The sequence below is a fragment of the Osmerus eperlanus genome, unplaced genomic scaffold (assembly GCF_963692335.1).
Source record: "Osmerus eperlanus unplaced genomic scaffold, fOsmEpe2.1 SCAFFOLD_340, whole genome shotgun sequence".
Taxonomy (NCBI): Eukaryota; Metazoa; Chordata; class Actinopteri; order Osmeriformes; family Osmeridae; genus Osmerus; species Osmerus eperlanus.
The window spans coordinates 1-23,217 of record NW_026911677.1 but is presented as its reverse complement, the minus strand read 5'-3'; the positions used below and the strand labels follow the sequence as shown (position 1 = coordinate 23,217).

Here is a 23,217-nt window from a genome sequence, read left to right as displayed (position 1 = left end):
ACTAGTGTTAATAGCTCTGTTCATAATTAGCCAGCGTAAAGAAATACCTTTTTTTTTTTTTTTTACTTCCTTTTTAATTCTTCTTTTTTAATTCCTGATATATTGTTGTATTGTATTGACTTATATATAAATATCAACAAAAAAAAGTCACGAGAATTAAAATCCCTATGATTGAGTCGATGCCGCCAAATAGTTTGAATGAAAATCGCCGACAATTTAAATAATAACCTATTTAACATAATGGGGTGAAAAATGTCATGATTGTGAATAGGGCTTGAAATGAATCATTATAAAAATCAAAGCTACATTCGTCCAAATGTGTCTACCTTAAAATGAAGAAAGAAATTATCCATGAACACAGCGAAGTAGAGGTTGATTTGGCAAAGTGGAAAGCTGAAAGAAATTGGCCAATGGTTGCGAGCTGCGCTGAGAGCTCGATGGACAAAGCCTAGGCCAGCCATTGGTGATGATGACGTCACGAACATCAGTCCACGGAGTTGAGGGGTTGATGCTCGTCTTCGACTCAATCTGAATGACCACCAGCAACAGAGGTGGTGGGGCGAAGAGACCATTTTCCCCCCATACTTTTTTGTTTTCTTCTTTGACTTCGAACTGTATCGACGGCTGTGAGGGCGGACAAAGAAACGGCCACCCCGCATGGTTTTGTGCACACAGACTCCCCGTTTCTTCATCTCTGCATGTGAAGCAAGGATAGCTAACAGATGATCAATTCCGTTTGCTAGCCTGTTATCCATGTATCAAAAGAACTCGTAGCAAACCCAAGGCTGGCAAAGCCTTGGTTTTTGCTTTGAGAGAATACATCGTTTTTTTATTCTCGTAGTGTGCACAATCTCTTGCAGCTTGATTGCGCATAGCAGAAAGCGCATACAGAGGAGCATCGCCGGGGCACGGCAACATCGCAGCTTCCCCGCTTGACAGGATCTAAAAACGATTGATGAATATTATTTAGTCTTGTTTCTTATCTTACAAGATGTTGCGCGCCACAGTCAACATGTTGGCAATAGGGCTGCTTTTCGTTGGATTTTTGCACAGTTCGGAGGTAATCGTTCCAGCTCGAGCCATTGACGGTAAGATGCATTCACATTCAAAGATAACCATTTTCACGTATGATAAACATATGTAAGACCTTTAGGAAGAAGTGTTTCTTTCGCATCACGTTTCTAGATGCCTCGCTGCATTTTGGTTATATGCTACTGTTGTTGGCTTTGAGTCTCAAGTCAATCAAGAGATGTGACTACTCAAGATATCAGTACATGCACACTATAGGTGTGATGTAGAGTAGTCCACCAATTAGACGTTAGTTTCGTTGACATTTTTTTGTTGTTTTGACAATGTAATCGACAATGTAGCATATCTGGTTGGTCATTTGATATTGTTTTTGCGAACCTCACTGTATCTAACGTTGTTACATGCGCACGAAGCGGTCAATGTAGCGGTAGGCCTGTACAGCACAGAAATGTTTAATGACAGTATAGCCATTACATTATCACCCGATGATAAGCACTGACTATCAAACACTCTTGCACCTCATGTATTCCCCTCGTAACCCTGAATGACTTGAATCTATTGTACAATACAATTTGACATGAACAGATTGGCCTAGTTGATTAGGTCAGAATACGTCCGATTGTCAATTAGCGTGTTGTGCTCTTTAAATAAGTAAATTGTTTACGTAATTAGTAGGTATAATAATGTATATTTCACAAGCATTTCAACCCTCGAGTTTCAAGGCCAACTTTACTCGCACCTCCAAGTCCACCACCTTTACTAGACTCCAACAAAAATCTCCAACATTAAATTCAGTCCCACTAAATCCGGAACTTCTGGAAATAATTATCCTACCCATGCAAGCGCGCCTACTGTGTTTTGTAATAATGGGGAAGGGCGTTTTCAAAGAGGTGTCAGATAATACCAGCCAATATTTTGAAAGTATAAGCTTCTGAAAAGTATCCGTCTTCACATGCCACATTTATGGGCTGTTGCCATGACTTTTATTCTACTGATTATTATCTTCTATAATTTATAACCTCTACTGAACCTTCTCTTGGAAATAGATGCATTTAGTGGGTTTTTGAAGTTCTTTAGAGAGCACAGTAGTCCAACATTTTATGTCTAAATGACCCCTTTATACAGATTTGCATCATGGCTGTCCAATGCTTGTCATTCTATGGTAGCCAGGACAAAGGACTTTGGACACCATCAGACCAAGAGTTTAATTGGACCTTAACTGGCTTGTGCTCAAAAGGAAATCTCCACTAACGGTCTGAAATTGCCCATTGAGGGCCATTAATTGGAGAATGGAAGAAAAGGCCCTCATGAAAAAATTAACTGTCATTCCCTGCTATGTAAGCAATGTCAATGCAACAAGAGAACAATTACTTCTATCGTCAGAGGAAAGGACTTCTGTCAGTGGCCCAGGGAGACATGAACTGTAAAACTGCTACCTTTCAAAAATACCAAAAATTGAACTTTTAGTCCGAAGTTTTTGTTTGATAAAAAAACAAACATAAGGCTCACTGGCACTGTAGATATGATACATCTAAGAGATATTCTTATTGTTGACATCCCCAAAAGAGCCTAAATGTGTTTGCTTAGATGAGTTGGGGAACCACAGAGCCCACTACAGGGAGCTTGAGGAAACCAGCTCTAAAACATCATGGGACAAATAGTCCTTTAGATATCCCTCACTTTAGCGAGTAACATCTGGATGAAGAAAGGTCATTGATGTTATGGTATGTGGAGTGTCTTGTGTTACTGGGTAGGAGAAAGAGACAGTTGCTCTCCACCTCTCTCCAGATGGAATCCTCAGATCTTTTGTGCTTAAACACCAGCAGATAGGAAGGATTTACTAAAGACGGGGGCTCTGAGAGGGAAAAGGTTGAGCGTTGTTACACAAGCAAGATGAGAAGTGCTGTGAGGAGACAGAAGTGCGGTACTCTCACCGTCTTGCTTTTCTCTGGTGTTCTCCCAAATGCTGTAGTCATATGCATCCTAGTGCAGTCAACCATCAGTTTACATGCTCCACCACTCCATCTACAGCTGCACATTGCTTCAATCATACTGAAACAAGTTCAGAGAGTTGGCTCCAGAGATCAGCTATATGGAACTAAATGGCAAACTTGACTAAAGTGGGCACAGCAATTAGGAGATTGGGGGAATGTACACATTGCACCATACTGAATAAAATCTGTCTCCATTTTCAATGTCAGTGTGACACAATTGGAATTAAAGAAGGTTCCAGGCTGTTCTGGAAAATCAGCCCCGCAGTCAGCCATCATGCTTGGTGCTCTGTAAACTGTATTCCCAGGCAGGTCCTCTTATTGGCTGGCCAGCTGACAGCATTGAGTAAGAACTAGACGTTTGTCCCAAGACGCTGCTAAGTCTTGGATAGTGGTGATGGAAACGCTTACATCAGATGACCATAGCTCTGACATGAGTCATTTAACACACTGGAAAAGAAAAGGCCAAGGAGAAGGGTGGAAGGCAGACCAATGAATTAAGATGGAGGAGGAAGAAGAAGTTGGGAAAGGGACAAACCCATTGATTTACTTTTGCCCCAAAGTTGTAGACAAAGACAGTTTACCTAAATGGACCCCTGGCAGACCTCATTTCACTATTGGTAAACTTTCCGTAATTGCTTCCTCACCATAAGTGTAGGGTATCAACCACTGGTGAGGACAGTTTTAGCTTGTGAGGTTTTCATCACATGTCATTGTCATCCAAGAAACAAGGAGGCCATTTCTGTTATCTGTGCCCTACACTTAAGCTTTCAGTTTAACTTCACTTTCACAGCCCAAATGCATTAGGACATGCATTGTCCAAACAAATCTCCTCACAGGTTGTTGTCAGTTTCAGACCACCCTTGACAGTCATGTCATTGTTACCTGTGTTGGTCTCAAACAGGACTGATGTTATTACAGGAACCAAGCTGATTTGATGGAGAAGTTTTGATCTGTATCTGATTTTGAATAGAAAATGAAGCACTTGGCGGGATGATGACGGGACTCTCTTTGTGGTTAATGGATAACAGTCTCAAACTGGCAGGACTGTCTTTGTAGGTGATGAATGACAGTCTCAAACTGCTCATAGAGCTCACTTGACACTGACACCCAGATAGGTGGTATAACCCCTGGCAAAGGGGCGATGGGTACTGTGTTGTTCCATTACTGACTGACTGACTGACCGACCCCTACCTACTCCCTGGGGCTGTAACCCTGTCTGACCAGCCGTTTGACCCCTAGCCTCTTACCCTCTGATAGTGTGGTGTGATGGGCCAGATCCTGAATTCTCTTTGGCTCAATGTCTAGCCAGGAATGACTTATGGGCACACCATTGCATATGTAAGATACAAATCTGGGACAGACAGTATGTGTTAAAACCCATCGCCAGTGTTCAATACTTGGTTCCAGTACATCTTTCCCGGTAAGGGAAGACTGGCATTTACATTGATCAATATGGCAGTCAACTAACCTGACTGACTTTAGTACCTGATATAACCAACTATCACAGGTGGTGTTGTGGCTTGTGAGTCTTATACTGCCTCTACACCTGACAGACCAAGGATGCAGGTAGATGGAGAAGGATGTTGTTTATGAACCTTGGTGATGTAACAGAAATGAAAGTTTGAGCAATTTTCACACTTATTGACACACAATCTTTCCTTGCTGCATACAGCCTGTAGTGTTTCGACATTTACTCACTGTTCATTAAATGTGACATTCTTAAACAAGTCTGTGTGGGAAATGAAAATAGCAGATGATCTCAACCACAAGCCTTGCATCGGCTTGATGGTCTATCATCTCAATGTCAGCAACTTTTAATTGCTGCGATTTTTGGTTGAGGTTGAGTTTGCCTTGTGCAACAGGTGCATGACTACAGACAATAAAATTGCATGGATCACAGATACTGCAATTGCGGTGGTCTAGGTTCAGGCACATCATCCCAGATCATCATCTCATCCTTTCACTTCTCCACGGCTGAGGCCTGTGGGTAACCTTCTCTGTCTGTGGGAAGGTGGGACTAGTTGAGGGGTTGTGGTGAACCACGGCCTGTCTCAGGAGCTTGTGCGTCACACAGTCTGCTAGCTTGTGCCGGTCTCGTGAGAAGGCACTAAAGGATTTTGCCTAATCTCCTCGAAAATGTTTCCCTCAACAGTAGTCTAAGTAGCTTTAACTGTCACTCCTTCACTACTTGCAGGCACGTATTGTGCCCTTGTCCTGTGGCACAGGGTTGACCCTGTATCTTAGTGAAATGCAACGGTTTCCCTCATGGTAAGGTAACTGAGCTGGCTCAATGGGAAACATGCCCCTATATGGGTTTTCCCCTCTGCTGCAGTTGAGTTAATCCTTATGTTAAAGTGGGAGGTTTGGTCTCCACCCACTGGGCTCAAACATTCAGAACAGAACACACGGCGGTCATGCTCCATTACTGCCCTGGGGTTCATATGCTGTATAAACCCAGTCAGACATCCAAGCAGCACTTTAATAAGATCACATTTGACTTCTCTCATTCTTATAAATGGCTTTCTGCCTCTCCATACCACAAAGCCGTTTGTGGATTGATGGTGTCTGCTCACATTTGACCTGTAAAATCCCAAGTCAGAGGGAGGGCTGTGCTGTCCCTCACGGTGAGCCCCATTTGACTTGGCAGCCCTCCCCAGACATGAGCACATTCCTGCTGTTAATTCTGCACTTCTCAGAAGGCTCACGCACTCGTATGCACTATTGCGTATACATTTAAACACCTATACACACGCTTGAACACACACAAGGAACACACACAGGAAATACACTACAGCCCCACTGAAAAACATTGCACCCACACACAGCAGTGTCTCCTCTGATGTGATGGGGATGAAGGGCTGTGTCATTTACAGGGATATCTAGAGGACAGATCATTAAAAATATCCCAACTTAAAAGAACTCGACAAGAAAAACGACTCCCAATCTTAAAAGATCAATCAGAAACCCTAGTGTTTTCATCAAACATTTACCAGTCCCAGAGTCAGTGTGAATTTTCTGTTGTTTTTCTCTTCGTTATTGTTTGTTTACCGGAGTTGGTTTGAGTTTGCTCTGATTTTTGCAGTCCCTCAAACCTCTGCCTGAGCTCTTATTTTAGAGACGCAGCTGGGGCCTGGAGACTTTTTTCAGTTTTGTAACGTGACAAACTTTTTATGCTGCCCTCTTTTCACTCTCCATAAAAAAAAACATTGCTCGTGTGTGGTTGGTTAAAGGAAGGAGGAGGAAGAGGAGGAGGGGGACCCACCGTTTTTATTGAACTCTTTCCGAGGCCTTGAGCCCCTCCTCCTGGCCCTCAGATGCACAGAGGAGCCTCCTCAGGTCAACACTGAGGTCAACTGAGAGGACTTCTAAGACAAGACAGGGGCCTGAAAATATTCTGCACCCCCCTTCCCATCCTTGTCTTGTCCTCCCTCCTTTTCTTCCTGTGCCTCAGTCTTTGTTGCAGCTGTTTGCTTTCTCATTACTGGTGAAACTTGGGCTTGTCAGTGAAAAAAACAAGATTAAGAATTCAGTGGTCACTGACCACTGATTCAGTGTTCGGAGAACTAAACTGGAGCATTTCAACACTGGTTCTCTTTGTTTCTTCTTTATTTGTATCTGTTGGAGTCTCTAGTACATTCTGCAAATAGTCTAGATGTTGTAGCTGTGTCGCATGTCATGGACAGTCCAGTGGTGCTGAATTCTTTATTTACTTTCTGTTTTGTTCTACAGTTTTGCTGGAAAAAAACATCCTTAGGATCTAAAAGAAATCTTTAGCAGAACTGTCTGGTATCTCGGGTCAGAGTTGTAGACGAAAGTATTTCGATTGCCTAACCCAGAAAGAGACCATAAATAAATGTAATATTACTCAAGTTGTTAATCTTTACCTGATGCCAATGTTTCTGGTTTCCACTAAACATAACACAGTTTTATTACATCCTGGATAACAACCAGGCTTATTTTGGACACACAGACAGACACCTTTCTCATTCAGATCATGTTATTGTGTTTTCTGACGTGATACGAACATCACAAAGTTGACTGGCAGTAGCCAAGTTTAACGGTTCCAATAGTTAACCCTTGTGCTGCCTTCGGGTCACATGACCCAAAGGTTCACAACGAACCATCGTTGTGTTTACCCAATTTCACCCAATACAAAAACGAATACAAATAATTTTCTTTTAACCTTGGCAATGTGGGGGGTCTGAGACAGCCCGACAGTTAAAAGAAAATGCTTCACTTTGTTTTTGTATGAGGTAAATTTGTCGCAATACGACAGTGGGTCACAATGACTGATGGGTCAGAATGACCCGAAGATAACACAAGGGTTAACTCATGCTGTCTTTTCAAGCAGCATGCCCCTGGTGTCTTTGTGTTTGTCTGCACTCTTAATGCAATGAGTCCATGCAGGCAACAATCGCTCATAGCCAAGAGAAGATTGAGTCTTCAGATTAGAAGGGATCTGAACCATACTGTTGTCTTACCATCTCAGGAGGTTTATCCAGGCAGCATTGCATGTCCTTTGAGAAAGCAGCTGTCCATGTGTTATGGCCTGTACAGACAGGCTATAAAGAGAACACACTTCCACACATAACAAACAGAACAACCCCAGTCCCACCTGCATCCACAGCCTCCTGTCTGATTACATGCTGGGGCTAAATAGGTGAGACTACTGTAGACTATGGAAGCTCATGTCATATACCTCCACCTACCACACTGGTACAGACATGACCAACTATCTGTGAGTCTGAGTCTGTACGGTATACCATCATACCTGCATGGTCAGTCCAATCAAGCGCTTGGCCCATGTCAAGCTCTGAAGACCAGGAATGTGGTTGAGGTTTACAGCAGAAGTTGAACCTTTATTACTTAAAGCCCTAGAGGAGATGAGCTCTTCAGATATTGGGTTGGCATTAATGAACACATTCCACACATCTTTACAATCAAAGACTGTTTAATTGTTGTTATTGTGTGGTTTCCCCGGAGGGGGGAAGGCGAGGGGGGGGGGGGGCATATGTTGTAATCCAGTCCAAATGGCGTTGACCCAGGAGCGTTTTTAAGCACCTCCACTTGGGTAAACAAGTCGAAGCAGCAGGCGGCTTATTGATAGCATGTGTGACATTCCCCTGTCTCATCACACTTCCCCCCCCCACACCACCTACCCCCCCTCTTCCTAGCCCTCTTACCCTCCTTGTCCCGAGCTGCCCTGGGAATGGTAGATGGGTTCTCTAGTTGTAGATATCTATCTTTCATACACTCCTCTCTTCTTTCTCTTGCCTCTGTGTGCCAACTCAACCAGATGACAAATTACCGTTTGTGATATTTTCTTTTTGGTTCCAAGAGTCCCTAACATGACAGTGTGGTTCTTACAGTCTAATGCCCCTTGTCTGTCCTGGTACACTGTACTTGTAATAACCTCCTGACCCACTTCCTGTCCTCTCCGGGGGCTTCCTGTCGGGCTGCTTGTTGGGTTGTGTCTAAGGCTGTGTGAGGAGGTTCACTCACCCAGCCTATACTGGGAGAGGTGTGAAAGGTGTGTGTGGCTCACACACCAGCACCAGCACACAAGAACATGAGGAAAACAGCCCTGTGGCTGACAGCGTCAGTGGTGGCTACATCCTGACCAAACGACAGAAGCACAAAATGAAGGGCTCTTTTAGAGGAGATGCTACAATAGAGATGAATGTTTAAGGGTATCACAACTTCTAGGGGATAGAGGGAGGTCGAGAATGACACTGGCAAGAAGAGAGAGGGAGAAGTATGTGCATGTACTCAGGCATTGTGCCCATCTGATCCACTACTGGCATCAATAAACAAAAGATCTGAGATGTGGGCATGAATGTGTGTAGCATTGTGTGCCTGTCTGTGTGCATGCCTATTTTTGAGTGTTAATGTATGTTACAGTACTGCTGCTTCAAAGTGAATGCATTCCATGGGCAAGGTCCTTCCCATATGCTGTGTCATTGCTGTAGTATTCTCTCTCTGTAGGGGAATTTGGTCTCTCGATTAGTATAATGTTTTCCATGAAAAGTGGATCCATGTGTGAAAAGATTTAGAAATGGCTCTTCTTGGGAAACACGAGAAATCTTGCCAGTGAAGTTAACAATCCCAAATGTTGTGCTTCTCGTGTCATGATGTTGTGAATGAGAGCTGAATCTATTGATGAAACCCAGCTGACAGTAATGGGGCATTGTTCATGTTTCTCCATAACCACCGATGCTGGAAAATTCCTGTGAATTTAAAGGGAAAACAAAAGTCCTCAAGGTCTCCTCAAAAGTATTCTGGTTTCCTATTTTTCCTGACTGGATTTTAGGTCAGCATTCCTAATGCTTCCTTTATGAGCCCCCAAATCTCCTGGGCCCAGCAAGCAGCATGTTAAACCTGCACACCCTCAACCCTCTGTCATACACTGGGAGGTGTGTTAGGATTTTAGGTGATGTCTTGGAATACTTTCCCCCTTTTTGGTTTAGGATAGGGACTCGTGGGGGTGGTGTGTGGCTTGTGTTTGGGGGGGGGGGGGAGAGGAGGAGGAGGAGGAGGAGGAGGAGGGGGGGGGGGTGCATACAGAACAAGATGTCCTTTGATTGCTGGTAGACGTGTTGCATCACTGCTGCCGGTCTGGGAACACTGACCTGAATAGTTTGGGGGGGTGAACAGGCCTAGATGCAAAAGCTCATTAGGTGTGTGTGTGTGTGTGTGTGTGTGTGTGGGCTGGTGATGGGACTTGAAAAACGTGTCTTGATCATATTTCTCAGCTTTGTCTGTCCTCTATTGGAAACCGAATATTGATGTCTTCCTGTTTCCTGGTTTTCAGCCCCGAAGACCTGCAGCCCCAAGCAGTTTGTGTGCAAGGACCAGGTGACCTGCATCTCCAAGGGCTGGCGCTGTGACGGGGAGAAGGACTGTCCGGATGGCTCGGATGAGGAGCCTGATGTCTGTAAGTCCAACACGCTGAACGTGTGTGTGTGTGTGTATGTTGTCAATCCTCCTACTGTGTGTTGGCCCTCCTATACCCTGATTACTATAATCTGGCCCTGGTTGGCTGGCTGGCTGGCATGATGAACTCTGGCTGACATTCAACTACTGAGCAGATGATCGTCAGGGACAGAGGACATCATCTCCATCTCAAACTCCAGCTCCACTTTGGAGCTGGCCCCTACACATCGTTTATTGAAATCTGTAGAGGTACATTGTATTCCACTTAGAGTTCTTTAGGATGTCAAGTCTATTCCATACTGCTAATCCAGCAGTCTGTTAAATCATTCATACTCTTAATGCTTTTGTGTACATTTGTATTAAGTGGGTAATGGCTGTACATAAGTGAATGACTCCAAGTCTGTTCCTTAATCAGCTGGACTTGTTGATGGTTGTTTATGTATCCCCTGATAGCTGTTAGGCGGGGTTACACCACATCTATCCTTGTGGACAGCTCCTTTGGCTTGTGTGAATAAATGGATGACTGTGGGCCAATTTCACACTTATCATTAATATGAACGCTACAGGATAGGACACAGTATAAATATAGGAGTAACCATTGGTCAGCATTCTGAAATGGATGTGTCATTACACTAAACACATCTTAACCCTGTCTGGGTTCAGGAAACAGAGGCGTTCTTCATGAGCCTGGCAGGAGCTCACATGAGCCATCAGGCTGTTCAGTCAGGCTCAATTAGGAGATTTGCAAAGTTTGTCTTTCTCTAAAAGATGTGTTTTTTTTCTTCTTTTCTTTTTACATTCACAGCCACAGAGGTGGCAGTCAGGAGACAAACCCAGAGAGAAAGGGGGGAGGGGACAGTGCGTTATAAAAAGACTGCCGTCAATTTTCCCTGACTCAGTGTCTTCATTAGAGATCAGACGCTGGTGGAAGGAGCCTCCCCGGGGTGAGAATCAAAGCAGCGCTGTCAGGTCGGTCAGCTACTTGCTCCAAAACGCCTGCAGTTTTCCAAGAGGAACCAAGGCCAGGAATGGATGGAGGCAGAGAGAGAGCGAAAGAAAGAGAGGGGAGAATAAATAGGTGGAAAGAGGAGAAAATGAGCTAGTGAGAAAGAAAAGTCGAGTTGGTCTAGACGAGGGAGGGAGCAAATCAGTCTGAAAGTCATCAGAGAGTCACATATAGCCATGAAGAAACAATTATTATGTTTCGCAACCTAATGTACTGTAAAGGTTCCGGAGGGTTGGGCCACCACTGGGATAAAAGAATAAGAAGTACCTTCATCTCCTGTCTCTGTCTGGCAGAAGCAGCAGATGAGGAAGCGCACGACTCCAGCTCTCCTTAAACAGAACGAGCCCCACACACCGTGGGTCAGAGGGATAGGGGAAGGGGCAGGAGCTGGGGTTCCTCAGTTGAGAAGCAGGAAGTAGTGACATGGCAGGAGAACCAGGAAATGAAGTGGTGTATCTGACATAGTATCACGCTTTCGACTAGTCCTGGTGGACTGCTAGAATTTCGTCAGGTTCCGTAACACTGAGGGTTGTGTCTCATCATGGGCCGTGGTGGTGTGGGGCCTGCAGATGCTCTTGGACCCATGAAAGATCCATGATTGGGGCTTGTTTGTGTGTTTATTCAGGCCAAAGCAGCGCAGCTGCTTTGGCCCTCCTGTGAACACCCCCCACAATGGGCATCTTTGTGTCAAGCCTGCTGGTTGGGTGGCTTACACATAGGCAGAGAAGGAAGAGAGAGGAATACAGACTAAACAAATATATTGTTTTGCTCCACAATATGTAGACGTGGCTCGTATATATGAGATGAACACCATACTTTCAAACAAATAGACACATTTTGAAAAGAATGAGAATGAACAAAACGTGCCTTTCAGTCTGACTGCCCCATAAAAGTGGAAGGACAGGACCATGTGGAACGCGACAGTAACGCCCCCAGCCCTGGCCTTTAACAAGGCCGCTCTGCAGACATCTCTCAACCCAAGGTACAATTAGCCCTTTAGGAGGTGAAATACTCTTTATGACATGTCTGAGAGCCTGTTTGGACATGAAGCAGCTGTAGTCTTTTATCATGAGGATATGGAGCTCCAGACTTGGCTACTGTCCCTTCTGTCTTCAGACAAGGCTAGAAGACGTGCCACAGTAGAAGAAACAAATTATGTTTATAATGGAGGGTTAGTCTGCTGTTAAGTTGCTCTGCGTTGGTGAGTCACACGTGACTGGAGCTGGTGGCTTTAAGCTCTGCCCCTCTCTCCCAGAGGTGTGGCCACTCGCAGAGTAGCCAGTAATACAATCCAGATAGTCGTCAACATGTCAGCAGCGCCCAGCAGCACTCGACATGAAAGAGGCGATGGCGGCGCAGCACCTTGTCCCTACAAGAGCCTGCTGCAGGTGTGAGGCCAGGGCGGGTCTGACTCTGCTTGGAAGGCTCTGTTGTGGATGCTCCGATCTGGGGGGGTGGAGAGTCTTCAGCAGTAAGCAGACAGTGCTCGGGTTATTAGTGGATACTCTGTTTCCACACGACCTTGGAGGATGTGTACTTAACCCTAGCTCAGATCTCAAAAGGATTCACATTGGCTGTACATTTTTTTTTTTGTCTGTTTCTGAAACCGACTCTCCGTGTGTTTGAGATGAAGCGGGCATGACGCACCCACACGCACCCGCAAAAACAAACATGAATAGATCCGAATGTTCCAATATGTGACCAGTGGAACATTCGTTATGGGGTGACAGCAGTTTTGATGCGAGCGATGAGGCCTGGGAGAGGCCACCCCCCCTGCCCTCCCCCCACCCCCCCTGCCCTCCCCCCACCCCCCCACCCCCCCTGCCCTCCCCCCACCCCCCCATCCGTGGAAGGACCATAGAGGCCAAGAGCCTTTGTTCAGCTGAGAAAAGCGTGTCAGAGGCTTAGACTTTGAAATGGCTATTATGTAATCTCAGCAGGGCAGGAGGGAGGGAGGGAGGGAGGGAGGGAGAAACAACAATCTCTCTCTTTCTCCCCCTCCCCTCGTCTCTCCACCTCCCCTCCACCTATTGGAACACGCTGACTAACCCACCTAGTGTTTGATAAGGAGGTGGTAGTACAAACAGCTGTATCCGGTGATGAGCGCCATCCATTATTCAACAGACAGATTGGCTCCCTCTGTAGGCGTCTAACTGCTCTCGTCTCAGGCTTTTGCTTTCCTTTCTTCTCTCTCCTTCATACCTTCTTCTCCTCCCTCCTCAAGCCTTTCTTGTCTCGCTCATTAGCATATCTGTGTCTTGTGTGGGATAATTAGTCTTCTCTCTTTTTGTATCAGATAGCGAAACACTGTGTAATCCAATGAACATGGATCTGAGCGGTTCCCTCTCCGTATTTGACTTATGAAAGAAAGAGCTGTTGTTTTTCTCTCATCCGTCCTAAGAAGTTGCTTCCAGTTAGTGGGTCACCTCAGGCCACATCATTCTTGTAGCATTTTTTTTCTCCATTAAATGTTACGCAATTGCCTCGGTTTTAAAAATCTTCTTTCTATTGTAGAGACATGAAAGGGAATGAGAAGATGGATATGAACTTCAAGTAGCTATTTTTCGGGAACAAGAAAGTACGGAAAGTGTCTGTTTGCATGACTGCAGATTATCTGTATTGCGAGTGGGTGCTATTATTTACACAATACAAATGTTCTTCATCTCTTAACACGTTCAGGTAAGGGGTTTGCTTTACAGTAGTAGTGGTTTGGTTTGATTATCAGCCATGTCTGTTGTACGGGTGCCCTGACCAGTGTGATTTGTGCATTTGCCACACCTCTGAAAATGAGATAAGTGCCCTAGGATCGGTTGCTTCACAGCTTTGCAGGAGGTTTAGTAGGCTAGGGGGCAGCTATGAGGTGCTGCTGGGCTGCTGGGTCAGGGATTGTCCTCAGGCCAAGAAAGTGTCAGCCCCCCTCCTCTCCCCCCACCCTGACGCCACAGCTCGTCCGGCTGGGGGGGTCACAGGAAGAGCTGGCCTGACAGGAGATGCTCATTAGTGGTTAGAGACCCTGCCTACTGGCACCTCCTCATTAGGGGCCCTTGGCATGCCAACATATCGTATTTATTTATGCTCTTTTAGATTTATCCAGTTGCATATTGAAACAGGCTAGTTTATGGGGGACAATTGCCCTCAGAAATCGCAGTGATTCTCTGTACAAGCCCAGACGATTTCCTATTTGGTAAATTTTCTCAAATATGTTGGACGTGTTGATTATGTGAAACTTGCTACTCACAGAATGATGTAGTTATTAGGTAACATAGGAAGTTATGGGGGAGGGTGCAATTTCTCATTTTAAGTTCCTGTGATAATGAGTATTTGTCATAGCGAAGACACTGGGTCTCAAGGGGGTGTCAGCCATGGTCTCAGTGTATGCTTGTAGATAGACATGGTCTGCTTCTTGCCTGCTACAGTAGACCAGGTGAAAGTATATTTATTTTTCCTCTCAAATCAACATTTGTTGTTTGTTTGTTTATGTTTGGTTGAATAACAACTTTGTTGTAAAGTACACGGACAATGGAGAATTCTGCAGTGAATGGAAAATCCCCAGCAGCCTAACAAGCTTTGGGCTTAGTGTCAATCGGAGCCAGAAGTCTCTAGAAGGTTCCTTCACTGTCACCCTGCTCCTGCTGGCTTCCATCGTGTTCTACATGTGATGGTGCTTGACACCGACATCACCGAAAGCGTAAGGAGGAGGAGGAGGATCACTTGAAAGACTGTACAGGCCGATTTGTGTGACCCAAACAATGGCCTTACTTCTCTGGTCACCTCCTAACCCCTACACACACGTACACACACACACACAAACCCCACCACCTTTCCTTTCACTGAAATGCTCCATGTGATCAGAGGCTTAAGGACTCGAGAAGCACTCGTGCAAGCTGTCTGAAATCCACCACAGTCCGCGTTTTGGTATATGCTTAAAGAAGAAACGAATTCCTGAGTAGAAAGTCACTGGAAAAAGCCATCACAGCTTATCTAAAGAAAGACTCAAGCCATCCTAGTCTTGCTAGAAGAATCGTTTTGTAGGTATTGCCTCCTCATCAGGGGCAAATGCTTGGGACAACTCTGTGTGTGTGTGTGTGTGTGTGTGCGTGTGTGCGTGTGTGCGTGCGTGCGTGCGTGTGTGTGTGCGTGCGTGGAGGAAGTACTGTATAGGCAGAGGGGAGCGTCTGTTTGTGTATGGATGTGCTTGGTTATTGGACACAGGGTGTCTTGTGTGCCCAGCCAGCCCTCCAGACAGACCTGTGGAGGAAGTGTCGGCAGCCCCTCTGCTGTCTGCGAGGGACATGTATGGCTGTTCCTTTCAGGAACTTACCACAGACCATGGACAGTATGGTGCTCTTGGGTCAACTATGCCCACGTTTCGTAGCTTTGAGACTCACTTTTCCTTGTTTGATACCATCACAGTGTCAGTAGTGAGGATATAGAATCCAGAACGCCTTGACACCCTGCTCCCTCCTTCACACCCTGGTGTAGCAGCAGAACGCTGGAATTTGTGCAGGGAGATCCAGTCCAGGAAACAAATAGACATTAGAAGCCCCTGTAGCATGTTTAGAGCACTGACAAGTCAAAAGGTGATGGAAGACTCTTAGTGTTGGATCGAATTCTCTGTCCAGGTCTTGGGTAATATCGGTGTTGCTGTGTCTCCCTTCTTCCTAAATGGGTCAGCAGATGTTGGCTGAGTCACCCCAGACATGGAGGTATGGAAGGAAAGGGAGAGGGATGAGGGACAGATTGCCAAGACTAACAGTTTGGTTTTCGGTGTGGGCAGAGAAAGTTAGCTGCGACCAGAAGAGAAGAGTCTTTTCCTGGACCTCTGCTGGATCTTGTTTACATTCGTATTATTTTGAAAATGTGTTTTCTCAGCAGGGCTCGTCTCACGCATGAATGTGTTAGCTACTAATGATAACTTGCTACTTTTGGATGCTACGTTTAAGACACAGAAGACTGGTATTAAGGCATTGTGAAGGCTCCTGTTGATGCTAATTAGCACAGAGTATGTGATTGCATCACTTACAGTTTTAGCAAACAGGCTAAGTAGCAGCTAGACCAATGACCTATAATTATCCATACAGTTCCCTTATATTCCGCAGTCATACTTTGTTTGTTCTGGATTGGTAAGCTCCTCTTCAGGACCGTGTTCTGACAATGTGTCTCAGACGAGACAGCGTGTCGTGTCGGTGCTCTGGATAAGAGCGTCTGCTAAAATGACTAAATGCTCTGAGTCAAAGGGACGGACAGAAGGACGGACAGCCTGAAGCCAGCTGTCTGGGATGACTCAGACAAAAACACATGATGCCACAAGAGAACCCAAGATTGTTTGGCTGTTTGAGTTAAAAGTACACTCTGTCCATGATAGCGTCTTGTACAGTACATTCCCTCCTATTGAAGTCAGGATTTCATACAGATCGCATAGTTACTGCAGTGAAATCTCAGTTGTCTGAGCCACAACAAGAGTACAACCACTACTGGATAGTTAGCTGATGTTAGTGTCAGCATGGTGGACTTCTGGACCCGGGGGGTGGCCTATTCAGTTGCTGTACAAATGTGTAAGAAAACCATGAACTCTTGGGACAGTAATTGCACTACAGTGAAATCTGATTTGATCCTCTATTAAACCTTAACAAATAGACCTGGGCAGCTGGAAGGCTGTGGGTGATTTGGAACGTGATGCTTTGGGCACCAGACAGACTGGAGGGTTGGCAGGACTTGGTTAAAGGCTGGTCCTTCTCATATAATTTGCTGACTCACTTCACTGAGTCCCTCTTGTGGGCAAAGCCCAGGGCAATGCCAGTCCTGACCAGGTGTGATGCCCTAAGCACTGTCATAATAATTGGATACGGAGAGCACAATCTCATGGCATGCAGTGATGTGAATGTAAACAGATGGGTGTTGAATGAAGCTGTGGTAGTGCAGTGCCCTGGGCAGGGCGGAGCTTCCCAACCTTCACACCTGATCTCTCTTCCACGTCTCCTCTTCATTGGCTCAGCATCAGGGTTGGTCTCTGGTCTGTGTGTGAGTGATGAAAGGTAGTCATTTGGGCTGTAACTAAGGTAATGGTGGGATTGTATGTTCTCCTTATATCTCCTACCTAAACAGCGGTTCCGTTTTAATTCCGCAAGATGTTCTATTCTGGCCTGTGGTTCTTCTTAAAGTTGCTGCATACAGCAGGTCTGTAAATAGACTCAGTACTAAGGGAAAGGGAAGATGAGATGGTAGATGACAAATCAATTATTGTGAAATAATTTCTTGTGAAAGAAAATTGAGGGGAGGGCAGGAGAGAGAGCCCCAGTGTTATTAATTTATATATATATATTCTTTTTATTGGACCCATCTGTGCAGGTGTTATGTTGTTGATGATGGTTTGTTTTTGTGTGTTTCAGGTCCACACAGTCGTGTGTCGCGCTGCCCCCCTAATGAGTTCAGGTGTGGGGGGACGGAGGTGTGTATCCACATGAGCAAACTGTGCAACGGAGTCCCTGACTGCATCGATGGCTGGGATGAGGGGCCTCACTGCAGAGGTAGGCCCGCCCACAACACCATCCTTACAACACTCTGGCATACTCATGAGCCAAAAATGACCTCATTTGTTATTCTGATACTGCACAGTTAGTCAGTGTCGCTTGTGCAGTATTTGAGTTTTTCTGTAAATACGCATTTGTGTGTGTGTGTATAAAGTGAGTTAAGAGTGGGATTCTGTGGGAGAATCATCTTTCTACCTCTTTGTCCTTCCTGCTCTCCACGGTGCTAACTGCAGCTCTGTGTAGGATGGACCTCCATTCTCTGCCTTCTCCAGAACAGTCATGACCATAGCACATAGCTTCAGACATGGCCATGCAGGAGGTTTATCCCATGGCCCCACACTTGAGTGTATGCACGTTTATTTTTATATACGGCAGGAAAAAATATTTTATATTTCACCTTTCTTCCTTGTTTGTGCGATGTCATGTCTGGGTACAGATGGATCAGAGTGGATGTTGAAACTGGCGTGTGTGTGTGTCATGAAATTCCAGAAACCGGGGAGTGTGCTTGAGTCATGCTTATCAACCTGGATTAGCTGTTTATGGATTAGCTGTGCCAACGATTCACATTCGAGTTCTTAACCAGGAACACGTGGTGATGTGGTTGAGTAGAGGAAGTAAAAGGACAACATTGTCATGTGAACCACCTGGGCATCTTTAGCAGAGGGGGAACCAGAGGACATGGTTGAAAGGTGAACAACACCAGTGTTTCTGATACAGCTGGCTGGCACAAGTCATGGTTGGCCAACAGATAAAGTCAGAGGGGCACAGAGGCTGTGGAGGTGTGGATCTGCTCTACTTCATGGATTAGGAAACCATGCAGGCACAGGCAGATACACACTCGTATACACACATGTGCACACACACACACATGTGCACGCACACACACACTGGTCCTCTGTGTGCACTTGTTCATGTTATATCCTGTCCCTGTGATGTTGAGGCTGGGAATCTCAAGGGATCCGGCTGTGTGCCTCACCAGAGCCCCCAGCAGGGATGGGCCGGCCTGCCTGTCTGTCTGACACCGACTCAAGTGGAAGGTTTCATCCACGTTTTCAATGGTTTTAAATGATGTGTTTATGTATTTTACATAACCTAAATATTGTGCTTTTGAACGTATTGTAGGACTCTCTCTAGGTGAGTCTGGCTGTTTTGCTGCTTCAAGTCTCTAGTTGTTCTAAGGCTCAGACTCGAAGCCCCAGACTGCCCTTGCCACACTGCCTTCTCTTCAGATCCTACAGGAGAGTCTCATAAGGACGGCTGTCATGTCCCCTGTCTGTATGGGGTGGACATCTCCTTCACTCTAACTCTCTCTCTCTCTCTCTCTCTCTCTCTCTCTCTCTCTCTCTCTCTCTCTCTCTCTCTCCACATCTCCTCTGAGAGAAGGCGAGCGAGGAATGAAATATTTAACAGAGTAACACGGAGATAGGCGTGGGAGAGAACATCAAATGTTCATGCGGTTTCACGCTGGGCTGCTTTGAGTGGTGTGTATGTGTGTACAGTCTGTGTGTGTGTTTCCATCACCTTAGACATCCTTTGATCTTTAAGGGGGTCTAATGCATTGACAGGAGGACACACAACTCCCAGATGAGCGATATTTGTGTTATGTGCAAATACTACACATTGCAGTATTTGTTCTAATACATATTCTTTGTCTGTATTATAGACAACTGTGTTTGCTTGGTTTTACTATGGATGCACATGTGCCCAGACTTGTCATGGAATTGTTTTGCCAACCCTGTAATTTGAGCCCCGTTTGATGTACTGTATCTTCCACTGTGTCTCTGTCTCAGTGCAGCTAGAGGACTTGTGTCCCAGGGAAGTGGAGGCTGTGTTTGGAACACAGTTTATGATTCCATTCACATCCACCTTAAATAATCTCTCACTGTGGAAACACTTGGCAATATATGGTTTACATGTGACCAAGTTTGTTTGCCATTGTAGCTAGTTTGTAGATACGTAGTTGAAACATTTGAGTAACCTTCCCTGAAATATGGTTACACGATATGGTTATGTGGAAAAGCAAGTTTTGGTTAAACTTTGATTTTCTATTTTCATAGACATGGTTCCCTGCTGATATTGCCAGTCCACAGCAAAATGGAACATGGTTTTATTTCTGTCAGCATCAGTCCTCTTCATAGAGAGAGATGTGGAGAAGGTGTGTTAAGGGGAAGCTGCAGTAATGTGGGGCAGCTACTGTAGATATGCCACCAAGCTTTGCAGCTTTGGAATGCCACGTGCCAGGAGCAGATATGAAGATAAGCCTGTCTGTTCCAGCAGACCAACGTCATGGAGCTCCTTCTATTATCTTTAAGAACTCAAATGTCAAAGTATATATTTTGATATGTCTACCTCCCTCTGCACTTTTTCCTTCTCTGCCCTCTCTCACTCTCACTCTCACTCTCTCACTCTTTCTGTGTGTGTGTGTGTGAAGTGTTGTGACAGGGTGATAGCCTAGTTTGGTCTCCAGGTGGTGAGTCGTTGATGAGTGATAGTAGTCATGGCGCTCTGATGTGTCTGCTACTGTTGGTCTCTGCTGTGACTTCTACCCTTGTCAGGTTTGAACTTCAGGCGAAGTTGTCGTGTAGAAGAGGTATGCAGCATTAGTGAATGCATGTGTGTGTGTGTGTGTGTGTGTGGTTGTTGTTGCTGTTGGTGTGAAGTTTTGACACTTGTTTGTGTGTGTGTGTGCAGACTGCCTTGGCTCTAGCTGACTGGGAGGGATTTATTCATTCAGGCTGCAGTGTTTGCCTGTGGATTTCTCTCCCTGGCCGATCACACAAAGACCCCATTGTGTGTGTGTGTGTGTGTGTGTGTGTGTTTATGCCCGCTGTGCTTTGGTTTAGGACTCATTCTCAGTACCCTCCACTAAACACCAGCACCAAGCACTGACCATCACACTCCTCCTACCACCTCACACCACCCCATGTACAACACATACTGCCCCCTACTGTAGAGCCCCTCCCAAACCACCATCTCCATGACAACCTCCCACACACACTGCCTGTCTGGTGTGTCAGCTCACTGGGCTGCACGTGGAGCGTATTGATTGCCCTCAGCTACAGGCTATCCAAAGCTAGGCCTTCCCTGCAACCCTGGGCCGTCCTGTTCCCAGTGCCCCCAGGCATGGCCTTGGCTCTGGGTCTGCTGCTGCTGTGTAACAGGACAGCCAGAGCCAGAACTACGAGGTGCTGTTTCCTAAAGGCTTCCTCCACCATGAGAAACTAGCTGTAACTTCAAATGTTTTTTTATTGATCAGTGACTCAGCCAAAGTTATTGACCCAGGAAACTTTGGTCATTCTTTGGTCATTCTCTAGGACTGTTATAAACCATGGACATGTAGACATGAGACATTATCTAATGCCTAACTAACTCTCCTATTTAAGGTTTTATAGTTCTCTAAATCCTCTTGTTTTGTGTGTTCCCTGGATACTGCCCCCACCCAGTGCCCCCTCTCCCTCTGCAACCCCTGGACACTGCTACAGACACTACCTCCTCTGTGTTCCTCCAAATGACCCCAACTTACCCCCCCTCCTTCCCTCCCCTCCCTCCTTGTCCCTCCAGAGTTTGCCTCCAACTGCACGCTCTTGGGTTGCCAGGACAACTGTTCGGTCACCCACTCTGGGCCTGCCTGTTACTGTAAAAGTGGCTATGAGATCGGCGTAGATGGCAAGACGTGCAAAGGTGAGCTTGTTTGGCAACTGCCATTCCTTACGAACTACTGTAAAACATTACTGACACTAACAATGGAACTGAACTGAACTGTGTGTGTGTGTGTGTGTGTGTCCGTGTCCGGTGACGTTTCAGACTTTGATGAGTGCGGTGTGTATGGGACCTGCAGTCAGTCCTGTACCAACACTGAGGGCTCATACAGCTGCAGCTGTGTGGAAGGTTACCTGCCGCAGCCCGACAACCGCTCCTGCAAAGCCAAAAACGGTACTGCTACTGTAACTGCTACCCCAGCTCTGCTGACGACATCGAAGGATAAATGCATTTTGAATTTCTTCTTGACATGGCTCCATTAACTGTAGCCTATTAGGCATCTCCATTTGCGCTCGTCAGCCTTTGCCAGTGGCTTCCTGTGTGGTTGACCTTGCTCTGCTTGGCCTTTCTCAGTCCCAGTGGATCGTCTGCCCATGCTGCTCATCGCCAACTCCCAGAACATCCAGGCCACCACTCTGAGCGGCACCACGGTCCACAGCCTGCTGTCAACCAGCACCAAGCAGACCACCGCCATGGACTTCCTGTACGCACAGGAAACAGTCTGCTGGATCCATGTGGGAGACTCGCCGGTCTCCACACACCTCAAGTGTGCCAAGATCCCCAACCTGAAGAGCTTCACAGATGAGAGGATCATCAACATCTCTCTCAGCCTTCACCGTGAGTACACTGCAGTAGTGTGCTACACTGTAGTACACCATTCTACGTAGTACACGCAACATCTCCCTTAGCCTCCATCTTGAGTACACTAAAAGGGAAGTAGTACACCTTTTTGGACGCATGCACTCACAATTGCTCGCTTTGCTCACCCACCCTGACCTTCCCTTTCCTCACCCCCTGGCCTCGGCTAATTGAGCTCTTGACTCCCTCAACTGGCAGGGTGTGTTGGACCATTGTGGACCAAAAGTATGTGCAGGAAATTCCAACAGTTTCTGCTGGATTCATCAGCTTTACTTCAAAACACACATACACCAACATACAAAGCAGTGTATGAGAACTACATCTGCTAATGGGAATAGAACTCTGGACTGTATAATCCTAAAGTAAAATGACATTCTTTATGCGTGCGTGCATGCACTGTTGTGTCTGCATGTCAGAGAGTGGTTAAAGGACCGGGACTTTATTGCAGATAAAAGGAAACGATAGAAGGGTAGTCCACTTCCTACTTCCTGCTTCCTAGAGATCTTCGAAAGCAGGAGGGTGTGTGTATTCCTGTCTGCGTGTGTGTGTGTATGTTGTTGTTGTAGTAGTAGTAGTAGTAGTTTATTTTCTACATTATCAGTCTTAAATCTGAACTAGGCCCTAAATCTAATCTTGAGTCTTCTGAGGTTATAGTAGCCGTTTCTGTGTGTGTGTGTGTGTATGTATGTTTGTGTGAGCATGTATATGGTAAAGTAATCCAGGCACAGCCCTCAGACTGTCCTGCTAGTTTGCGGCGGCGCTTGGCGTGTTGGTGTGACAGCAGGGGAGCAGGGACGTTCACTTGACACAACCCCGACCAGCAGGCATCCAATGGCTGGAATTGACACACAGGAAATGATGCGTTTGCCTTCACAGTGATTCATGACCTCAGCATGCCACAGATGAACTGTCCAGATGTGCTCGCTTCTCTTTTTATCCCTCTCACACACAGGCTGTTTCTCTCACTTCTTGTTTTGTTTTGATCTCCACCCTGCCCTGTCCTTCTCATGCTGTACTTTTCTGTGCTGCGGCCCAGTCTCAACTACTAGTCACCCACACTGCTGACCAGAACCTCCACTTCCTCCTGTCTTACCTCATCTTACCAGCATTTAGCAACATTAGCCAACTTCACAGAATACAATCTTAAGCCCTTTAACTGATCTGAAATAATAAGCTTCCTGAAATCAACCCTTTTGCACAATACCAGCTGAGGTTTACTGTCTGGGACCCGAGCTAAGGACTTGTAGGGTCTAATCGGAGGTTATGAGGGAGCATGCTTGCTGCCGTCCAGTCAAGCAAAGAGCATGGAAAGCAGCAGAGCTCTGCT

General features: G+C 45.9%; 1 protein-coding gene across 1 annotated transcript; it reads left to right on the top strand.

The window, feature by feature from the left end:
- Positions 1-470: 470 nt before the first annotated feature.
- LOC134016444 (low-density lipoprotein receptor-related protein 1-like) lies at positions 471-21,869 on the top strand (the record flags this gene model as incomplete). The annotated part of the gene is made up of 6 exons (XM_062455804.1): positions 471-1,088; positions 9,835-9,957; positions 17,352-17,489; positions 21,054-21,173; positions 21,297-21,425; positions 21,606-21,869. Coding segments are annotated over exons 1-6 (871 nt in total), but the record flags the coding sequence as incomplete, so codon positions are not given.
- Positions 21,870-23,217: the final 1,348 nt, after the last annotated feature.